This window comes from Oryzias latipes, chromosome 11 (genome assembly GCF_002234675.1).
Source record: "Oryzias latipes chromosome 11, ASM223467v1".
NCBI classification, from domain to species: domain Eukaryota; kingdom Metazoa; phylum Chordata; class Actinopteri; order Beloniformes; family Adrianichthyidae; genus Oryzias; species Oryzias latipes.
Genome location: NC_019869.2, coordinates 9,079,956 through 9,102,116, shown reverse-complemented (window position 1 = coordinate 9,102,116; position 22,161 = coordinate 9,079,956). Strand labels below are relative to the sequence as shown.

Genomic DNA, 22,161 nt, shown 5'->3' with positions numbered 1-22,161 from the left:
TCCATCTTCCATATCATCTCTGCCCCCCCCCCCCCCCCCCCCCCCTCCACCGTGTCTCTCTGAGCTCCCAACAGATGCTGTTGTGCCAGAATGGGGCTAAATTTAACCCAAGAATGGATGAGAAAGAATGAGCATCTGCTCCAGACCTTTTTCCCCCTTTTTTATTGGATACATCTGGCACCTTCTCAGGTGGTTCAAAGCTGAATGGGAACAGTGAGTCTTGTCTAAAATGTTAAAAGTATTAAACTGACGTACACACACACACACACACACAGAGCGCACATGCCTTTGAACAGGGGTGGTTCCCCTCGCCATGACAGAAACTAAGAATATGATTATGCTCGGGGGGCTGATGAGATAGATTCCACGCTTGATCGGTTACATTTCTGCCCCTTTTGATCTCATCATTTGTGTCTACTCAGAAGAATAACACAGCTGAAAGAAAGAAGATACTCTAAGTATTGAAAAAAGGACATTATGATTTAAACTCGAGGCCAAAGTTCTGTATTTTTCAGAGTATAAGTCACTTTTTTTATTTTATTTTTTGCATGGTTTGCAGGGTATTTGACTTACATTCAGGAGCGACTGATGTGATAAAAAAAGTGCTCATATATTTGTTATTTTCCCACAAACAACTGGTTTCTACAGTGGCACAAAAGGGTCACAACACATTAACTTACCTCACAACTGTCGTGTTGTGAGTTATTGTGTTGTGTTGAGTTAATGTGTTGTGACCCTTCTGGGCCACCGTAGGTTTCCCTTAGTAGTTGTTTCCATCTAAGAACCACTAGAGGGCACTGTAGGTGTGTCAGTCTTTGATACTGACAGCAACACAAAAGAAGAAGCGAACAAGGAGCAGAATCTGATTCCTCTCCCCCTGAACTTTATATTTTTTCTGTTTGCATCAAAACCTTATTAGTCTTGTTTTTATTTTGTCCTTCCTCAGACTAATGCGGAACAGCAGGTCATCAGACTGGTTTACAGAGACACGATGGTTCATTCAGACGCAGCTCTTGCAGTAGATGGTGAACCTCACTGAAAAACAAAAACCCCTCTGAATGATGTCATGTCAAGTGTCATGAACCCTATCAATGCTTTTGTAGAGCTCTTTTCAAAAATTGGATCTCCTAATGTCATCTGTGTCTTCTGTGCATTTGTAAATGAGATATACAGACATGTAGCAATGAGGATAAAAACATTTGGCGGTAGCTTCTACCACTTGCATCAAGAACGTCATCTTTATGGGCACATTTTTGTAAAAGCTAGAGCGTCAAAAAAAGCGGCAGTGGCCGCAGTTTTGACCCGTGAATCGCGGAGGGTCTAGATGTAGCATGATGTTGAGGTGAGGGTCACATCTCCTGCAGGAGCTGCATGTCAGTGACAGGACTTTCAGCGGTACTTTGGTCTCTCTGTGACCCGGTTTGATGACCTGCTGTCCCACATAAGTCAGAGGAGGGGGAAAAAAAATTAGACTATCTTTTGATTATTGTGTCAATGCAAAAAAAGAAAAAAATCATAAAGTTCGGGATGAGAACAACCAGTTTTCTCCTTTATGGTAATTGTGGGCCTGATCGCGTTATTGAACACCAAAGCGGAGTCCCTCATTGGTTGACACGTGTCTTCTTCACCAAAGTTCCAATTTTTAAACTCTGAATGTCCACTTTACCCAAACGCACACAAATAGTCCACTTAGTATGAAGAAGCGATTTAAACGGAAAAAAAAAATACAGTACTAAAAATCGATTGAAACTTGATTGATTGATGCTGTGGAGTATGGAAGCGACTCTGTAGCATAAATAAAAAGCAAAGTCAAAACCAGAAATGCTTTTTCATTTTCAAAATGAAGCTGCATTTTTTGACTCCTCAATAATATGAAAAAGCAATACTTCAAAATGCTTTTTCATTTCCTTCCTCAACACTGCTTATTCTGTCACTTAATTAAAATGAAAATGGTATTTGACATTTCATTTTCAAGACGTTCTCTGGTAAATGTGTAGCAAAATTCATTTAGAAATGTCTAATTTGACAATTAAAATGGATTAATAGAAATGCTTTTTCATTTTCAAAATGAAGCTGCATTTTTTTGACTCAAAAATAAAATGAAAAAGCAATACTTCAAAATGCTTTTTCATTTCCTTCCTCAACACAGCTTTTTCTGTCACTTAATTAAAATTAAAATGAAAATGGTATTTGACATTTCATTTTCAAAAAGGTCTCTGGTAAATGTGTAGCAAAATTGATTTAGAAATGTCTAATTTGACAATTAAAATGGATTAACAGAAATGCTTTTTAGTTTTAAAAATAGGGCTGCATCAAATGACTCAAAATTAAAATGAAAAAGCAATATTTCAAAATGATTTTTCATTTTATACTTAAAACCGCTTATTCTGTGTCATAATTAAAACCAAAATGCAAAGAGGGGATTGCATTTACATTTTCACATCCACCCTGCAAAATTTGTAGCAAAATTCTTTCTCAGTGAGCATTAGCAGAGGGGAGGCGGGGCGACGTTGGCTTGTGATTCACAGCTTCTGATTAAAGGAACATTCCGCTGCATTTTTCGCATTAAGATCACGTAAAACCGGATCCTGTTCACAAACCGCTGGACTGCTCAAACCTGGATTCAAGGATCTTAATGCGAAAAATGCAGCAGAATGTTCCTTTAGTGCCCTCGCGAATCAGAAGCTGTGAATCGCAAGCCAACTTCAGCGGCCGGACACACGGAGAAAGCAGTGACGTCATCGCCCCGCCTCCACTCTGCTAATGCTCACTGAGAAAGAATTTTGCTACAAATTTTGCAGGGTGGATGTGAAAATGTAAATGCAATCCCCTCTTTGCATTTTCGTTTTAATTATGACACAGAATAAGCGGTTTTAAGTATAAAATGAAAAATCATTTTGAAATATTGCTTTTTCATTTTAATTTTGAGTCATTTGATGCAGCTTCATTTTGAAAATGAAAAAGCATTTCTAGTTCTCACCCCTTTGGAGCTGATAAAAAGCAATGAGTCTGATCTGATGAACCTCATTGATGACAGAAGTAAACTCCCTGATCATTCAGTGCTCTATTTGCGTCTTAAAACTATTGAAACAAATTTTTCAAATAATATGCAAGCTGGTTTACAAAATAAAAAGGCAATTAGAAAACTGCCTGTTAATTTTATGGAGTCAGAAGTCTGTTGTGAGTCTCTATGTGAAATTGGTCTTCAGCTGAGGGAAGGTAAACAAACACAGGAAAATCTGAACCATTGCTATGGTTGGTTTTGAAATGTTTTATATAAAGAATTGGATAAAAATAGACCAAAACAGAAATATAAAAGCAATAAAGGAATATGTAAAAGAAATCAACCTTACTGGAACAATGAACTGCAGAGTCTATGGGGAAAACTGTGTTTATCAGAGAAAAAGTATTTAAAATGCAAAGAAATGGTTCTGAAAAGAGAGCTTCTTTCTGTGTTTAAAAACTGTCAGTCATTTTGATAAGAAGTTAAAATTATTTAAAAGACATTTCAGGAGGGGTGAAGCTCTTCAACTACAACTGCATTTGCAAAATAATAAATCACAGTTATTTTGGAGGGAAATAAATAAACTTGGACCTAAAAGTAGAAGGCCAATTCCACATGAGATTTTAACAGACTCTGGAGAATCTGTTTTTCTAACAGAGCAAGTGTTAAACAAGTGGGAGTCAGATTATAAGAACTTGTTTACCTGTAATAGTAGTTCCCACTTGTTTGATGACCAGTTTTTTCTGAATATGTGCAAATCCAAAAAACTGCTTCAAGACAATAGTTTTAAAATTTCTCTGAACTACTCTGACAAAATAAATCAAGGTTTACAATTGAGGAAGTTCTAAAAGTCATTGAGAAAACTAAACTTCATAAAGCTGCTGGTGTGGATGAACTATCAAACGAGGTTCTTAAGTGTCCTAAATTGTTAAATACTTTACATTGTCTCTTTAGATTTTGTTTTAAGAGTGGCTTTATACCATCTATTTGGTATAAATCGATCATCAAGCCGATTCCAAAATCCCCTCAAGCAGACCCAAGAGTCCCTCTGAACTATAGAGGCATTAGCCTTCTGAGTACCGTGTATAAAGTGTTTTCTAGTATTTTAAATAATCGGTTATCTGAATACCTAGAAACAAACGAAGTCCTTGTAGAGGAGCAGAATGGATTCAGGAGAAATAGAGCGTGTATTGACAATATTTATGTTCTGTCCTCGGTGGTGAGAGCCAGACTGCAAGAAAGTAAAAGTACCTTTGTTTGTTTTGTGGATTTTAAAAAAGCTTTTGACTCGATAGATAGAGATCTTCTTGAATATAAATTACTTATGTATGGTATTAATGGTCAATTTTATAAAGCAATTAAAGCTCTGTACAAGGCTCAATTTGCCTGTGTGCAGGTGAATGACCTAAAAACAGGATGGTTTTCCACACCATTTGGAGTTAAACAAGGAGATGTTCTTTCACCAACTCTTTTTTTCTATCTATGTCAACGATTTAGCTCAAGAAATTAAGAAAACTAACTTGGGTATTGATATCAATAATTGGAACTTGAGCATATTACTTTATGCTGATGATATTATTTTGATAGCGGATGAGGAATTAAAATTACAATGGAGACTCACTATCAATGGTGATAAAACACAAATCGTTCATTTTAGAAAGCCTTTAGTACCTCAAAGTAATTTTCTGTTTTATTTTGGTAAAACTACTCTCATGTTTACTGATACCTATAAATATCTTGGTTTTGTTTTTCATAAAAATATGATGTTCTCAGAAGGAAAGCAGCTGTTATCAGATTCTACTGGGAGGGCGCTTGGCGCAGTGATAAATAAGATGAAGGTCTGTCCCGAGTTGAGTTTTGACACGTTTAGTAAATTGTACGATGCCATGGTGGGATCTGTGTTATTTTATTCTGCAGGAGTCTGGGGTTATGAAGATGCTCCTGAGTGTGATAAGGTTCAAAACAGGGCAATGAGATATTTTCTGGGTGTACACAGGTTCACCGCTAAAGCCGCCATTGAGGGGGACATGGGGTGGGAACCTTGTGTGATCAAACAAAGAGCAGAAGTTCTCAGATTATGGAACCGGCTGGTGACTTTACCTGCAGAGAGACTTGTACATAAAATATTTGATTGGGATAGAGCTCATATTTATCCCTGGTGTAATGATGTATTCAACATTCTGTCCTCTGTGAACCTACAATCATTATTTTTTAATTGTTTGAAATGTAAGATAGATAATGTTAAGGAAACGAAACTGCTTCAAAAACCAAATTTACGAACTTATTTGCAAATTAAGGACACATTTTCTGCTGAGCCATATGTTATATATAACTTAAAAAGAGGACAAAGATCCTGATGTGCTCAACCGAGAGCAGGAGTGCTCCTCCTACAGGTGGAAGTAGGGCGCTTTAAAGGCATTCCTGAGGAGGAAAGACTCTGTGAGGTCTGTGAGCTGCCAGTGGTGGAGGATGAATTTCATTTTTTGTTTTATTGTCCTTTGTATGAAAAACAGAGACTTTGTATGTATGAGGTAATAGAAAAGAAATGTCCTGATTTGTTTGGTTATCTGAAGACAAAATTTTACGTTGGCTTTTTGAAAATGAAATCTTTTGTTTGGCAAATTTTGTGTCAAAGGCATGGACAATAAGAATGGACACTTTGTATTCTGTTAGACTCTGATTAGGGGGGTTATTGGATTTTTTTTGTGATGGGGATATATCTTTATGTATTGTGTATTTTGTTTTTCAGTGTCATATAAGCCCGTGTGGGCTGGGCACATTAGTGCATGACACTTAAATAAATCAAATCAATCAATCTATTAATCTATTTTAAATGTCAAATTAGACATTTCTAAATGAATTTTGCTACACATTTACCAGAGAACGTCTTGAAAATGAAATTTCAAATACCATTTTCATTTTAATTAAGTGACAGAATAAGCAGTGTTGAGGAAGGAAATGAAAAAGCATTTTGGTGGATTGCTTTTTCAATTTATTTTTGAGTCAAAAAATGCAGCTTCATTTTGAAAATGAAAAAGCATTTCTGGTTTTGACTTTGCTTTTTATTTATGCTACAGAATCGCTTCCATGGTGGAGGACCAAACTAATCCCATTAATACTGGAAAAATAAAATAAAAAGAAACCTAAAATGTATGCATACTTTTATATGCATAAAAGTGTGTGGATTGTGAATCCCCCCCCCCCATGTCTCCATTTGTGTTCTGATCCAAACCCTTTGAACTGACAGAATCCCTGTCTACAAAGGAGGCTTAACCTCTGAAGCTCTGTCACAGACAAACATTCACATACTCTAATAAAACCCCACCAAATCTCATCTATTTGTATTTTGTCAGTACTTTTGCAAATAAAGATGAAAGGTCTCTTGTCTTGTTATTTTAAGTGTTTTCCACTTTTTGAACAGGCTTGGCCAAAGTTCCCCCACACTGACACTGACGGTTTTTTTTGTGGCAAAGCAGATTCCACAGCTCTAAATGACTAGCCATGTGTGTCTTAATTAGCCGATTTCTACAAAGAAGTGCTCCGCGTCTTCATGGTGATTAGAGTAATTGGTGAGATTTAATGGAGAGCAGGGTTAGCAGTGGGGCGGTTGGGGCCCACCGCTGTGGAAAGCACATCTTACTAACGAGACAAACTGGTAATTATTGTCTCTGACTGACCATAGTGGGCTACCGCAGCGCCTTTGGGGATTATTACCTAATGTGTGTGTATTTGAGACAAATCTTTGAGCCTTGGTGGGTGCTCTCTCCTAAACAAAAAGATGTCAAAGTCCAACTTATTTTCAAACAAACTCATACAACAATAAAATAATTTTTTTGCTAAGTACTATAAGAATTTATATTCTTCAACATGGTGAGGTTTTCTTTACATGGTGATTAAACCTTATGCCAGAGCTGTCCAAACCTTTTTACACACAGACAGCCCATAACCTAATTTTGCTAATCACAATCAAGAAATTGTAGTTCTTGGAAAGTGTTGGGGGGTCACATATTACGGATTTCATGTCCGTTGCCTGCTGGCTGCATGTGGCCCACGTGCCTGACTTTGGAAATGCCTGCCTTAGTTGGGTCCTAGTCACAACTGGCCTTTTAAGTTGGACTTTCTGCGGGCAAAAGTTGAGCAATCCTGCACAGTACAGACACAAAGGTGGCCCGCGCAAAATTTCCAGATCGCTCTGAACCCATAGAGAGAAATATAATGCTCATTTTTTTTCAGTGGACATGCTGAGGGCGACATGTTGTAGCAAACATCTATACAACACATAGGGGAAAATGGGTGAGATGCAAATGAAATTTTTATTTGGTCGACCCCCTGTATCCTGCAAAACTGGCACGGAGTGACTATAAAGTGTTGCGTAAGGGCACTATCACTCAAACTTTATAAGTTAATGCAACTTCCTTCATCCTTACTAATACTTGATTTACACTTACCACACACACATTTGTATATTCCATTTCCATGATGTCCCTTGAGGTGGCCACAAGACCATCAAGGGAACTGCGAGACACAGCTGCACTACCCTTAATATGCAGCCGCTCTTCTCTATGACCCTCCACAGGCCTGGACAACCCAAAAATCCTCCGCAGCAATATGGGTCAACTGGCCGTATTATTAAAGCCTTAGTAACCTAAACCCAGGGGTTTTGCTTCCAGGGCGCTAACCACTGTGCAGCATTACATATTTTTGGGATTTTCTCTTGGCCAGCTTACTTTTCTGATAGAGGGGATACATGCCAAATTTGGTGCTGGTATATCAGTTATGTTTATTTATTCATACAGCTACCTTACACTTACCTTCTTTTATATTATTTATCCCTTTATTATTTATCCTTCTACCTTGCTAGTTTGCACGAGAGCACAAGTAACCGAAGTCAAATTCCCTGTACATGCGCTGTACTTGGCAAATAAAGTGATTCTGATTCTGATCACAAAATGCACGATCATTTTATAAACCGGCTTCACTATTGAGATAAGTTGTGCTCTAAAGCTGCTATCAGTCAAGTATGAAACAATCGTGCCCCATTAGTTAAGTCACTAGAAATAGTAAAACATTTAGGTGGATGATACATCTACAGTTGAAATCAGAGGGCTGCAAAGGGAGCAACAGTCCCTTGAACTGGTTGTGCTCTGATCAATAATAGATCTTCACCTTGGGTGTAATTTATGTTACGCCCCCTTCTGTGTCTAGGGGTACCTAGTGGGGCATTATATAAAAGTAAATTGTTTTGGCCACCAAATTTCAATGAACAAAAACACCAAAGAATTGTCTCCATAAAAATATAACAAATGTATTTACAAATGAATGAATAACAAACACCAATAACTAAAAGTGAAGCAAAAAGACTTCAGGGTGAACCAAGGCCAAGATAACAAACAAAACCCCACCTTACTGACATTTTCTGAATTTTCTTACCTGAACCAAAAGAAAAGGGAAAACAAAGACAAACTCTAACCTCCCTGGAGAAAATGAGTACTAAAGAAAATGGCAGTTCAGTCCCAGAGCTTCACTTAAACAAAATTATACCAAACAAAACTACAGAGTGGGCCTTGACACAAAATTACAAAACTACAGCGTGCAACACAAACTAAAACAAGTGGAGAAGAGAAGAGCAGAACAAAATGGAGAACTACAAAACAAGAGGGCCAAGCTGCAGTGGAGACTGGTTGCGGCCAAGCTCCCTTCTCATGGTCTGAGGTCCATGTGGGGCTTTTGAAGGCTGCCTCCATCAGTTTGGGTCCAATGGGAGCCACGCCTTCATGCACCACACCTACAAATAATCAGACATAGACATATACACACAAAGACACACAAAAACACAGAAGTCCCACTCTGATACAAATCAAATACACAAAACACAGAATAAACGGAAAAAACCAAAACCAAATATGGCCACAGCCGTAACGTTTACCTTCAAGACCTCAGGGTCTTATAAAGATTTTAATGATTACTTTTAGTGGTCCTGAGACTCAATGCTTTAACTCATCCTACATTTGTAAAATTCAATAATATTATTTTGATAAGAAGCATTTTTTGTCCCAAATTTTCCACATATTGTAGTAATGGTTTAGTTTTGTTGGCTTCTTTTTGCACACTTTTTCTTCCTCATTAGGATACGTTCCAAATAGATCAGTTGAATGTAACTTTTAATCAGTGATGAGCTATGGATTTTGCATGTCTTCAAAACATAATTTTTCATCTTATGTATATATTTTTGTGCTTCACAATCTCATCAATGTTAAAACATGGCTCAGGAATCCATAAAGTATCCGAGTTGAATAAAGTCAAGCATATCTATCTTTCTGGTGCAGCAGATTCAGCTCACCCTAGTGGCACTGCTGTAGCCAAACCATCTTTATTAAATTCATCCACCTTATGTTCTGAGTAACATGCAAATGGATCTGCTGTACAGGTTATGTGTGTGTTTCCCCTCACGTTAGAGAGTTGCTTTCTATTGACACTGGAGGCTAACACTGTTAGTCAGACTTTAGGTTATTAGGTTATTATTATAATTTTGGTTGTGTTGAACATGAGCATAAGGCGCAGGGATCGTTAGTCCTTCCAGGATCCAGGAGAAATGTTTTGATAATTTTTGTGGCACAAAAAGCCTGACGTTGGGACCCTGTTCTAAAAAGTTACGTTAAAAGTTGCATATCTTTTTAATTATGATATTCAACTAGAGGCAAAAGTTCAAATTAGTTAATTTCACTTTTATGTAGTAGCACAAGAAATGTACTACAATAATGACATTACTTATTACATTCAGTACAGAAGAAAAGTTTGGACACACCTCATTCAAAGAGTTTTCTTTATTTTCATGACTATGAAAATTGTAGATTCACGCTGAAGGCATCAAAACTCTGAATTAACACGTGTGGAATTATATATTTATAACCAAAAAGTGTGTGAAACAACTGAAAATATGTCATATTGTAGGTTCTTCATAGTATCCTCCTTTTGCTTTGATTACTGCTTTGTACACTCTTGGCATTCTCTTTCTAATAAAGCATTTTTTTTTTTCATGTGAGCAAGAGGTGCTCTAAAACGTCATAGATTATATTGTATATAATACACCTGGCTGTGGATCCTGCCTCTGGCTCATCTCTGGCTCGTCTCTGCTCTGTACCTGACCGAGTACCTCGTCTCTGCTCCTGCTCCTACACCTGGCTGTGGTTCCTGTCTCCGGCTCGACTCGCGCCTTTGACTGTCCCGATAACCACGGCTGGATGAAGCTCGTCTGCTGGACTTTTATATATGTAGTTGTAGATTTAGATAAGTTAATTCTTCTCTAAGATTTCTGGTAAATCGCCTGTCCGTCCTGGGGGAGGATCCCTCCTTCATGTGGGCACCCCTGAGGTTTCTTCGTTTTTTCCGGAATCCGGTTTTTTTGGGAGTTTTTCCTTACCGCGAAGGGGGGTCTAAGGGCAGGGATGCCAGTATAGCTTAGTCAGTTTGTTAGTTCATTTTAGTATTTTTCTATTGAACTCTTTGTATTCGTGATCCTTTTGATTTCATGTTTTACTTCGAAGCCCATCGAGACGACTGTTGTTGTGATTTTGGGCTGTACAAATAAAATTGAATTGAATTGAATTGAGCAAGAGGTGCTCTAAAACGTCATAGATTATATTGTATATAATAGCGAAAATGCCTATTAAGCTTAAACAACTGTTTATTTTCATGTTGAAAAGTTCAATTTTACAAGAGAAAAACGTTTGTACTCAAAGGTTTCAATTGTTTTGCTTCTCTTTTAATCAAAAATGTAAATTTAAAAAAAAATTGAATTTATTTTTGAAGGAAAAAAATTACTTTTCATATATTCTGGCTATTATTTATTTAGCCCTAATTCTATGATTTTTTACTTAACCTTAAGAATATGTAGTCTTAGGTTCTGTTTTATCAGCAAAGTAATTAGTTTGAAAATCAATTAAGAATTATTTATTTTATTTATTTAAACATTTAAACCTGAGGATAAGCCCCTTGAGATGCAATATCTTATTTTCAAGAGTAGAGGAGAAACAATTAGAGGGAACTAGAGGGAAAAGACAAAAAACAAAAAACTCAAACTCATTCACATGCACACAAACACACCAGCTTTCCCTGTTCACCAAACCTTTGCAAAACCATACACAAAAGTAATATGATTCAAAGTAAACATATTTTGCTTACAAATTCACTTAGTGTAAATAGAAGAAAAAAAAACATATGGTAATTTGATAGGTTAGATGACCTCAGAAGAAATTTTAAGAGGAAACCATTGATTTCTCCAAAGCTGCTAGTGGCTGCTAATGCATAATAAAGGTTTGTCTGACCTCAATAATGATGTGAATCCACAACAGTCTGCTTACACACAAAATTGAACAAGCAGTGATAATCTTAGCTGAACTGTTTTGAAAGAGTCGTAATGATTAGGCATATGCTTTTTTTTTTTAAACCAATCTTTCCATTTAAAGAAAACATATTTTCTGTGTCTAGATGTTGCACATTGATGCACACTCATGTCAAGACCTACATTTATTTTTCTCTCCAGCACATCAAATTAGTCTGACCCAGAATTCTTTTTTTTTTTTTTTTTTTTACCAAAGAAATGTCATATGTCGTGAATAAAAAGGCAGGCGAGTAGATGGCTTCTATCAGTGATGATTGCCCCCATATTATGTCATTTTTTTTCTTTCTCCAACACCAGGTGCGAGTAGGGGAGGTGGGCGGAAACACTCTGGGCTTCTACGGTTGCCAGATGAGTCCTGATGGATCTATGATTGTGGCTCATGCTTTTCACGGAGCGCTACATCTCTGGTGTAAAGATCCCAACAAAGAGGTAAAAATAGAAGCCTCAGTGACCCCTAAAGTTTTAGTTAAAGAAATACATTTTGTTCTTTTATTTATTTATTTATTCAGTTATGATCATTGATATGACATGTAATTATTTAATTTGCAAAAAAAATATATACAGCATGATTATCTAGAAAATTAGGCAGAAAACTGCAAAGCTCATTCACTACACCCACGAAAACCAATCTCAAGTGACAACTTCCAAAGAAAAGTCTATGTAAACACGCATACATGCGTGTTTCAGCCTTCCGCATTCAAAACATGCTCGTGTTTGCATAGCTACGCAAGTTTCCTCGACTGTTTTCAGGCTCTACGTATAAAACCCGTGACCATTGAACGCACGTTAAAAGTTCAACCAGTTGTACATTAAACCAATCAGGGAATCGGGGTTGGTAGTGACGTGTGGATGGTGTTCCTTTTTTAATTCACAGAATTAAAAAGAATTGGTCATGGAGGGAAAAAAAAATAACTGCAGTTTTTATCCAGTCAGAATTCTATGACACTAGGTCTATTATACATCAGAATAGTGCTGTGAAAGGAAAAGCCTGGTGCAAGATTCGCAAAATTGGCACCACTTCGACTCTTCACACCAAGCCTCTTCCAGCTGTAGGTGGTAGACATGTGCTAGTAAACAATAGAAAAAGAAGAACAAGCCCCTCCCTGCTTGTGCAGTGTGAACACCATGAGCCAAACGTGTGCTCAAGAATGCACGTTCAAGTACATGTCACATGCCCGATGGAAACGTAGCATCAGACTGCTCTCGTTAAAGACACCCATTTTGGAAAAATTCAATTTTGGTTGACTTAGATGAGTAATCAAATCTGAAATAACTTTATTAAGTAAATTTCTTTTTCCACTGCTTGGACTAAAATTACAGTATGAGGTTCACTAATGAGCAGCAGAGGTTACGACTTTTTAAATCGACTGTTACCAGGACTGGAGACCAGGAGTCGTTATATCAGGTCACTTCAAAGCGGTTCAAGACCTGAGCTGGGATCCTGAGGGGGAGTACATCCTGAGTGTGGGATCAGACCAGACAACCAGACTGTTTACTCCCTGGAAGAAGCAAGGCAACAAACAGGTAACAGCAATCTTGGTGTCTAACGACTGAAAAAGAAGATATGGGAAATTTGACGTGTAATAAATTATCATTGGGTAAACAACAGACCAAATAATCTGAAATTAATGCATAGTTTTTACTTTTTCTTTTTTGCTAATGGATTAAATTTGCTCTGATTTTACCCTAAAAATTCAGGGATTAGATTTTCTTATCTAAAAATACATACTTAGCATGGTTTAAAAGCAGTGACGTGCGGTGAGGTTAATAGCTAGTGAGGTACTGACGTCATCAGTCAGATTTACAAACATATGAACCATACTGAGTAACTTATTCACCATTTGATTGACAACAGTTAACGTGTTTTGTTTAAAATATCATTTCAACATGTTTTTTTCATATACAAACTGCAGCATAGAAAAAAGCACAAACCTTATTATCGTCTTACCTTTACTTGTAAATAAAGTCCATACGCCGCTCCTTCTGAAGAAAATGACTTGCCGCTTGCTATCACGTCTTCTATTATTTTTTTAGCGTCATAATCTCAGGGCTCACCGGCGCCTCCTAACATGAGGCACAAGAACTGCTGGCCTCACCCAGCGGCTTTTTTGCCGGCGTTTAGCGCTCAGCACAAGAAACACGTCCCTCACATAGTTATTTATAAAAACAAACACTGTACATCATATACATCTGCTAAATTATGTAAACTCAGCTCATATAGTATAAGTGGTTGAACCGACATACAGAGAGACAGCAGTACCGTCTGACTGCATAGGTATTGCGCAATCCAAGGTGAGGCTCAGCGGGCTGGTGCCTCATCGCACGTCACTTCTTAGGATCTGAACGGCAAATGCAGAAATTCAGCGATTTTGAAAAGAAAAAACACCCAAAAATGGTACATTTAAATGGAAAATGACTGCACAGCACAAATTACTGATTAAATATAATAATTGAATTTATTTTTTCTCTTTTCTTCCCATAATGTCAGGTGAGGCACAGCCTCACCTGCCTCTCCTGACTGCACGTCACTGTTTAAAAGGTCACCGACATTGAAGCATTTTAATTAAATTCAGTCCTAAAAAGTAGTCCATTAAGTTATCTTTTCTAAATCAGATGACTTTTTCTTTTCTGTAGAATGAGTTACAAGATTTGTTTGTTTGTACTGGTTGTTCAATTTAATTCAGTTTATGTTTAAACTCAAGACATAAAAAAAAAAAACCTTTTGATTTCAGATTTTAGATAATTCTGTTAAAGCCAGATTGTCAAAATGGTATAGTATTATTATAAATTAAAAAAGGATACCATAGAGAATGTTTTCGGAGTCATCTCTGTATTGTTCATTGACCCCTCCCACTTGCGTTTCAAACAGGAAGTGTTTCCAACACTTTTACTTTTACTATTACTAGGTTAGGTGAAGGCTAACAGGCGCTAACAACATTTAGCCTGGATGAACATGAATCGATGTGGGAAAAGCTGCAATCTGCATCTTGGCTGCATGTAAATATGTGGGAATAACATCAGCCTTTGTTTTGTCGGGACACGACTGGAAACACAAATCCACGTGATCGTTTGAACGATTTCTAAGGACTGAGCGGAATTTTATTTTGAAAAGCTAACACCGCCCCACGGCCGCCGCTGGAAACATCTTCTCCTGCTGCTCGTTCACATTGAGCTGCGGGACAGATGGCAGTCTGAAGGCTCCCACACGTAACAACGCATCGTCTCTCGCCCCTCATCCACAAAACGTACAGTATTAAGTCCGATGGTCTGCACAGACACGATTCGCTCCGTCCACCAGCAGCCGTGCAGAGACGCGCGTATCGCGCTGAGGCGCATGCTTTTCAGTCGCCGCTGCTTTATTTTACTGGTGTTTTTTTGAACCAGCCCTGTTACTACCATAATGCTGCCGCGACACAAGCGGAAGGAGAGCAGCTCTCCCGTTCGCCCCTCCATCCACTGACAACAGTGTGGCAAGCCGGGGGTTAGCCCCGCCTTAAGCCTCTAAGACTCATGGGAAATGGGTAATCGCGGGTGTAAATTTCCTCATCATAACAGAGGGATGTAACGTTGATTATATGGTTACTGTTTGTAATTTTATGTATGATACCTCAATTGTCAATATGTAAAAAAAACGAAACAAAAAAAACCATAACTGAGGAACTTGTGAACAGAAGTGAGGTCCATGCTGTTTGGCCGATGTGAGTGTATTCAAACACTTGAGTTGACGCTAAGTTGACTCCTCCCACAGTGAAGTTAAAAGCTGCATCCAGTCTGGGAGACAGGAAATGCTTTGTCAGGCTGGGCGCGTTACCTTATGCTTGCGGCTTGTATACAGATGTGGCTTCTGTATGTAAGAAGGCAGCTTAATACATGAAAATGAGTTGTTGCGGCTTGTAACCAGGTGCGCTCTATAACCCGGAATTTACAGTATATTTTTTCAAATCTTGCATTCTCCTGGTAAGAACAACCTTGGACTGCTCAGGGTAGCCACAGAGTTTGGCATAAATTTTACAGTCTTTTACCCAGGTTCCTTGAATTTCCCAGCCTTTTTCAAGTAACATGCTCTTCTGGCGATGTCGGCATTCCTTTTCGTGAGGTTGTCATTCGTGACAACGTTGGTTCCCCTCAGACTTCTTCCTTGCTTCAATATTGCTGCTTTGTGTTTCCGATTGACAAACTTTAAGAGGATTGCTGGTTTCTCGCTGTCTCTTCTCCTGGGAAGCGGTCTGCAGATCTCCACATTGTTTGTGTCCAGAGAAATTCCATTGGACTTTAGGAACTCCTTCACCTGTTTCTCCACAGAGCTTGTCTCCTGCTCGTCGGATTCCTCACTGTTCCCGGCGGTCACTGCACCCGGGGTTTGATTTTCAATCCGGTGATTATCACGTCGTTAGATCTGGAGATCTGCTCTTGGTCATCCATACGTTTTTCAATTATATCCATCCTGTTGAAACACTGCTCCTGCAGAGCCCGGACCTACTTCACCGCTCCGATTGCATCCGGAATTCTTTTGTGTACAATTTTATTAGCTTTGACCTCTTCCAGCACGAAATCAAGCATCTTCCTCAAGTTCTCATATTCCTCATACACTAGGTTTTTTTCGATGGCATGTTTAGGAATTGCTTCTCTCAATATTTACGCTTTTAACTAGAGTTGAGAAGTGCAGCTGCTCTATGCCTACGTGGCGTCTTCTCCGAGATCCGGAAGAATAATTGCATGGCGGCATTCATAGCGTGAAAAACTGGTCTCTGAATTTGACTTTACTAGAAGTAAGCCATTTTCTATGGGTCACACTCATTTTTAATCTTTGTAAAGACCCAAAGTGCGATACATTCACAGTGTCATTCAGCCTGACACTGACCGATGGTGGTAGAGCGTTCTATGCAAGATGCTAATTGGACCATGAGGAGCTACGTTGTGTTTAGTGTTTTGCCCAAGGACACTTTGACACAGGGGAAGGCAGAGTTGAAACCAGACTTGCAACCTCCAATCAGAATTTGACCATTTTCCGTCTGTACCAGCCCAGCCCCAGAAGGAATATCAGATTATATCCTTGTTTTTTTCCTCGCTTAGAGATTTTTATTTGGATTTCTTTTCTTCCCCACAGAAATTCTTGTTATAATATTCTCAATTGGGTTTGGTCACAGGCAAACAGAAGTATATGCAGTCTATGTCTTTGAGTGGATTTTGCTTAATTGTGTTTAGTGAGGATTTACTCAATCATAGAGATTTAATAAAGTAATTCCTAGTTGAAGTGCCTAAATATTTCCATTAGTTTTATCAATGCTGGTTTTTCTAGAATACGAATACACAGAATACACAGCCCCTTATTTTTCCTTGTCAATTTGAAAAGGGGTTTTCTGGGAAGCAAACCATTCTCCTCCGACTGTCCTTTCTACCATATGATCCAAACGTTTCTCTTAAAATGAAAAGGTTTTATTTCGTCTTGTCTCAGTGCTTTGTTTATAGGCCAAAAACCCAGTAGAAATCTCAGACCTCTGGCATCCTGACAGACGGATCAGCAAACTAACTTGTCCATCTTAAATGTCTATCTAAATGTGTTTCGCCGCTACAGGTGACCTGGCACGAAATCTCACGCCCGCAGATCCACGGATATGACATGCAGTGTCTGGCCATGGTGGGACGGTTTCAGTTTGTGTCGGGTGCTGATGAGAAAGTCCTCAGAGTTTTCCAGGCACCTCGTAATTTTGTGGAGAACTTTGCAAATATCACAGGCACTTCCAAAGAGAAGCTGCTGGTCTCCAGTGTGAGTAAAATACAAAATTCATCTCTAGGGGGGAAAAGAATTAATAGTATTATGTCTCTGAAGTTTTCTCTACGACAGAATATAGCGGCAAACTTTAAAAAAAAAAAGAAAAGAGAAACACATAAATGAGAATAGAATCATAAAACAATGAGAAAATATAAACATTTTATAGGAATAAAGTTGTGCAATTATAAAAAACTTAGTACAATTATGAAAAAACTAAAACAATTTCTAAGTAGAAATTTGTACATTTATGCTTAAACATAGTCATAATTTTTTAAGGAAAACTTTTCCTTATAACTTTTTGAAAAGAAATATGTGACAAAATGTTTTAATTTTTTAAGAAAAAAGTGTAAATTTAACTTTTAAAATGTACAATTTAGTATTGTGGCCACCATTAAAAAAATATATGTATATATAACTATGAGAAAAAAGTCAAAATCTTTCCAGTATATACAAATACAAATACAAGAAAAAGGTTTTACAATAGTTAAAATAAATATATATGCTTCCAAAGGTTGTAATTTTACAACTGTAAAACTTTTTGAAGCATATATATTTATTTTAACAAGAGAAATTATACTTTTTTTAATATTAAATTGTTACGTTTAGTTCTTCAAATGTACAACAGAGTATTAGGGTCACCATAAAAAGAAAGAAAAGTTTAAAAATAAATGAAAAAAGTAGTGAAAATATTAAAGAAAAGTCAATATTTTATGAGATTAAATTCCTATAATTATGAGAAGTCATACAACTATGGAAAAAACCCCACAATTTACTGGAAAAAAGCTTAAATGTACAACTTTTTGAAGAATAAATGAATGAGTCATATTCTGAAATGAAAATGTTAGTTGTACCGTAGCTTTTAAAATGTTTCAACAAAGACGATCAAACATGTAAGGGATAATGCATGACGAGGTCTCCATTATAAGAAATGAATGCACGAGGGGGCATAACCCCTCCGACGCAGCACACTGCGGATCAGTTAGGCTGCTTCTTATGAAAAACAATCTAAAAGTAAAAACAATAACATTAAAGTAATATTATTTGATTTAATATTCATTTCTTTTTAAGTGACCATGGGAAGAGCGGGATAATGCCCTTCGAGGTGTCCATTATCAGTAATTAACACACTTTGAGGAAGCAACTGTCCTCTGGTTTAGTCCTCTGCATCATACATTAATTTCTGATACTGGACACTTAATCAGGCATTATCCCTTATTGTATGTTGCAAAAAAAATAGACAGGAACTTCCCTGAACCTGCTTTACTTTTTTGTGTAAATGTACTACTTTATTTTCAGGAAATTACAACAAAGGGAATTAAATTTTCCTTTTAAAATTTTACTCTCAGAAAATTTTGACTTTTTTTTTTTTTCCTTCTCTCTTTGACTTTATATATATATGTATATATAATGTTTATCTTTTATTTATGGTGGCGCTAGTACTGCCTCATAATTAATTAACTGATTTGGAGATATTTGATTGCAATTTAGATGAATCAACATTTTTTTGTGCTGAATTAACAAAATCCTACACAGTTCTTGATCTAAATTTGATTTTTGCAGGACTCTGTAAACCTCCCTGAAGGGGCGAGCACACCTGCTTTAGGCCTGTCCAACAAGGCCGTATTCCAAGGTAACATGTTTGCAGATGCATTCCCTTTAAAAATCTCCAATTTCATTTTACAAAGTAATTTTAGACTGCTGTGCTGTATTCATCTTATATGGTATGTTAAGTTTTTTCATGTTTTTATGTGATATAATTGACAAATCATTTCCATTTGCAGGTGATCGTGTCCCAAAATCCACGGAAGAAAAGCAGTTCAACAGTATATCTGACCAGTATCAGGAGTCCTACTTCCACCCACTCATCCTGACTGGTAGAGTAAAGCTGTTTTAACAAGCACTTCATATTCTTGCCTAAAATCTGGTGAGCTGTGCAAATAAATCATTCTGAAGCCACAGACAGTCCCTGTCTTCCTTTATCCTTATCCGATTCACGTTCCCTCTGCCTCAGCATTTAACACACACTTAAGAGTTTCTGTCTGCCTGTCGCCAGTCATTCTTGTGAAAGAGAAGGAAATGTGGCCAGATGGAAGCCCAGTCATTGCTTTACATCTGGAGTTCAGTGTCTGAGCTCTGCTGGAGGCTAAAATAGTAGGACAGAAGAGATGGCAAGAACCACCAGTGGCTGCTTCACATAAAAGAAAGTGGGGAAAAATCTGCTTTCTGATTGGATAAAAGGTTTTTTCTGGGGAAGAAAAAACAAAAACAAATTGGCACAATAATCAACTAAAAAAGTAGTGGGATGGTATTAAAAAAGATCTTGCTAGAGGGCGTGGAAGGCTGTTTTTAGCATGATTGAAATCACTCTTTAATCTGTAATGCTAATTAGAAAGCGGTCTTATGTGATTACAAAGTCTAAGTATCGCTGCCCCCCCCCCCCCCCCCCCCCCCCCCCCCCGGCTGTGCAAAAGCAACAATGTGTGAACGTGTTGTTAACAGAGTATTTTCACTTATTTGATTGGTTTCTTTGGGCAAATATTAATTAGGCCACATGCTAACTGGTAACCAAACTGAACCACAAGGATAGTCTCTCTAAGACAGATGGAGTCAGGCCAGACAACCGTGTGGATCAGATGATTGACTGTTGGCTCCGGGCGTGAAGAATTAAAGACGAAGCTCCAGTTGTTTAAAATGACCCTCTTTGGGGGCAAAAGTAGCGAGATGACAAGCTCTCATACAGGATTTCATGCAAGCTAAATACAGAAAAGCTTAAATGAGTATATTGAAGGGAAAGAATTGGACTTCAGGCAATCGTGGTGTTCTTGATAATGCAGGAAGTTCTCTTCTTATGCTACCATATTTCTGCTTTATAAGACCCACTGGATTATAATGAATTATCTATTTTCAAACTTATTTCATATCAATGCCTCACCGAACTATAAGGTGCATTAAGGTCTGTCAGTCAGTCACACTTTAGTGACTGCATTCATAGTAACACTAGAACTTGAAACCCGCTACACATTCAGCGCTCAGGTGGTAGCCTGCTACTTTTTATGCTCAGTAGCCTCCTGCAAGAATAAAAACGTTTGAGGCCCCTGGATTATGTAAATTACTTAAGAACATTTTGTGTTACTGGACTTCAAACTGAAAGAAAGTATTTCAACTCAGAACAGCTCAGGTTTCAGAATCTTGCTACATGCACTTTTGTAGTGTGATCAACCTTTTTATTTTTTTGAATGTGTTCACAGAGCCCCCACCTGAGGATCATCTTCTGCAAAATACTCTTTGGCCTGAGATCCAAAAATTGTAAGTACGGTATTACATTTTTAGCTAACTGGTTTTGTCTTTCTTTGTTTTTTGTTTTTTTGTATTTCTTTTAATGGCTCCCCAATATCTGTATGTACCTAGCACCCGGTGAAAATGAATTTTGGGCATAGAGAGAGCCCCCCTTCTCCCTAATGGGCGAAATGGTGAAAATAAGAATAAGGCCAAAACCTCTTATGTGGCTCAACAAAACCAAAGCACATGTTTCCGGGATATTTAAAGGAAGTGTTAAAGGTTATTATGGGATGGCCATAGCACCAATGGCTTGACAACTGTGTTGAGACAAAGTGGGAAATTTGGCAATTTTCCCATGTTTGCACAATATAGGAAAGAAAAACATTTTTTAAACCCTCGACATCAAATTCTATACACAAGTTGCCAGGTTAGGACTACATTTTTCGTCCTTTTAGTCCTACTTTATGGTTCTAAGTTGTTAGCATGTAATGAAAAAAACGTCACTCTGTAAACATAAGAATAAAACAAACCCTCAGAATGTCTGAGGCCTTTTAATTTATTACAAATTCATTCAAACTTTAATTTTTTCAGTTCAGGGGACAATAATTCCATGTACATAATTTTTAACATGTAAAATACGACTTTGTATGTATTTGCACATCATATAATAAGTAATTGTAGCAAAAAGTAGAAAAAAAAATCTTTTTTTTTGTGCGAAAAATTGATTATATTAAATTATAAATACTAATTACGCAAAGAATTATCCTGTAAGCAACAGTATTAAAAACTTACAACAGCAAATCCCACAAATACATTTAAGCGTATGTTCTAAAAACATTCTGAAAATTATTTCCGTATAAACTGGAACTTTTTTTATGCCTGAAGGGGATAGAAAATAGTTCGTCTCCCCACCTTTTCTCTAGAACGTGTATTTTTTGGTTTTAGTCAGATTGTTGTCACAGTCAACTATTCCATTTGGGATTCCAATGTATTTATTTATTTTTGCCATATGCACCAAAAGATTCAAAAGTTAATTTTTGAAAGTTAATTTTTCTTCAAATTTGAGCTCTTTTATGTTAAAACTTCTAATGTGTTTTATAATCAAACTTCTGCCATTGATATAAAATTGTTTTTGATGGAATTGTTTTTTTTTCTGGTTAAGTCGCCCCTTAAATTGTACCTTCCTCCTTCCTTTTTCCTCATTGAACAATACTTCAATTCCATACAGTTACTTTTTTCTATCAAGATATACATAAGTGCAACCAAATAATAATCCACTAAATCAAAGATTGTCAACACATTAGACTGGATAAAATGTAAAAACCCATCGGCGTAAAGGATTTATAGTAAGAGCCGCTTTTAAAAAAAAAACATTTTCAACAGATGATATGAAATGTTTTCCCAGCTTCTGATTAATAAAACACTCTAAAATTAATAAAACATTAAAATCTCATACCTTTTAATAAATGCCCAGTCACGCTTATGTAGTGCAAAGCCAGAGGTAAGGGCAGCGATTTGTTCATTTTCACAGATTAATAGGACACACTAAATCGTCATGAATAGATGACAAACTTGCTGTTTATCTTTTCAGCTTTACTGCCGTTTATGCTTTTAGCACAAATCCCTGCAGCCTGTATGAAAATGCTGGGTAATTTTCTGTCTGTGTTATGGTTTATCAATAAGGCTCTTAGCTGGTGCTTTCCA

The 22,161-nt window shown here is 37.3% G+C and overlaps 1 protein-coding gene across 2 annotated transcripts in view; it reads left to right on the top strand.

Moving 5' to 3' along the window:
- The window catches only part of elp2 (elongator acetyltransferase complex subunit 2), a 63,956-nt gene that overhangs the window by 17,220 nt on the left and 24,575 nt on the right, over positions 1 to 22,161 (top strand). For both annotated transcript variants that reach the window (XM_023959778.1, XM_023959779.1), the window contains exons 11-16: positions 11,703 to 11,834; positions 12,783 to 12,929; positions 16,981 to 17,172; positions 18,739 to 18,808; positions 18,960 to 19,052; positions 20,427 to 20,484. In XM_023959778.1, coding sequence (XP_023815546.1) covers positions 11,703 to 11,834; positions 12,783 to 12,929; positions 16,981 to 17,172; positions 18,739 to 18,808; positions 18,960 to 19,052; positions 20,427 to 20,484 — 692 coding nt within the window. The remainder of the gene's footprint in view (positions 1 to 11,702; positions 11,835 to 12,782; positions 12,930 to 16,980; positions 17,173 to 18,738; positions 18,809 to 18,959; positions 19,053 to 20,426; positions 20,485 to 22,161) is intronic.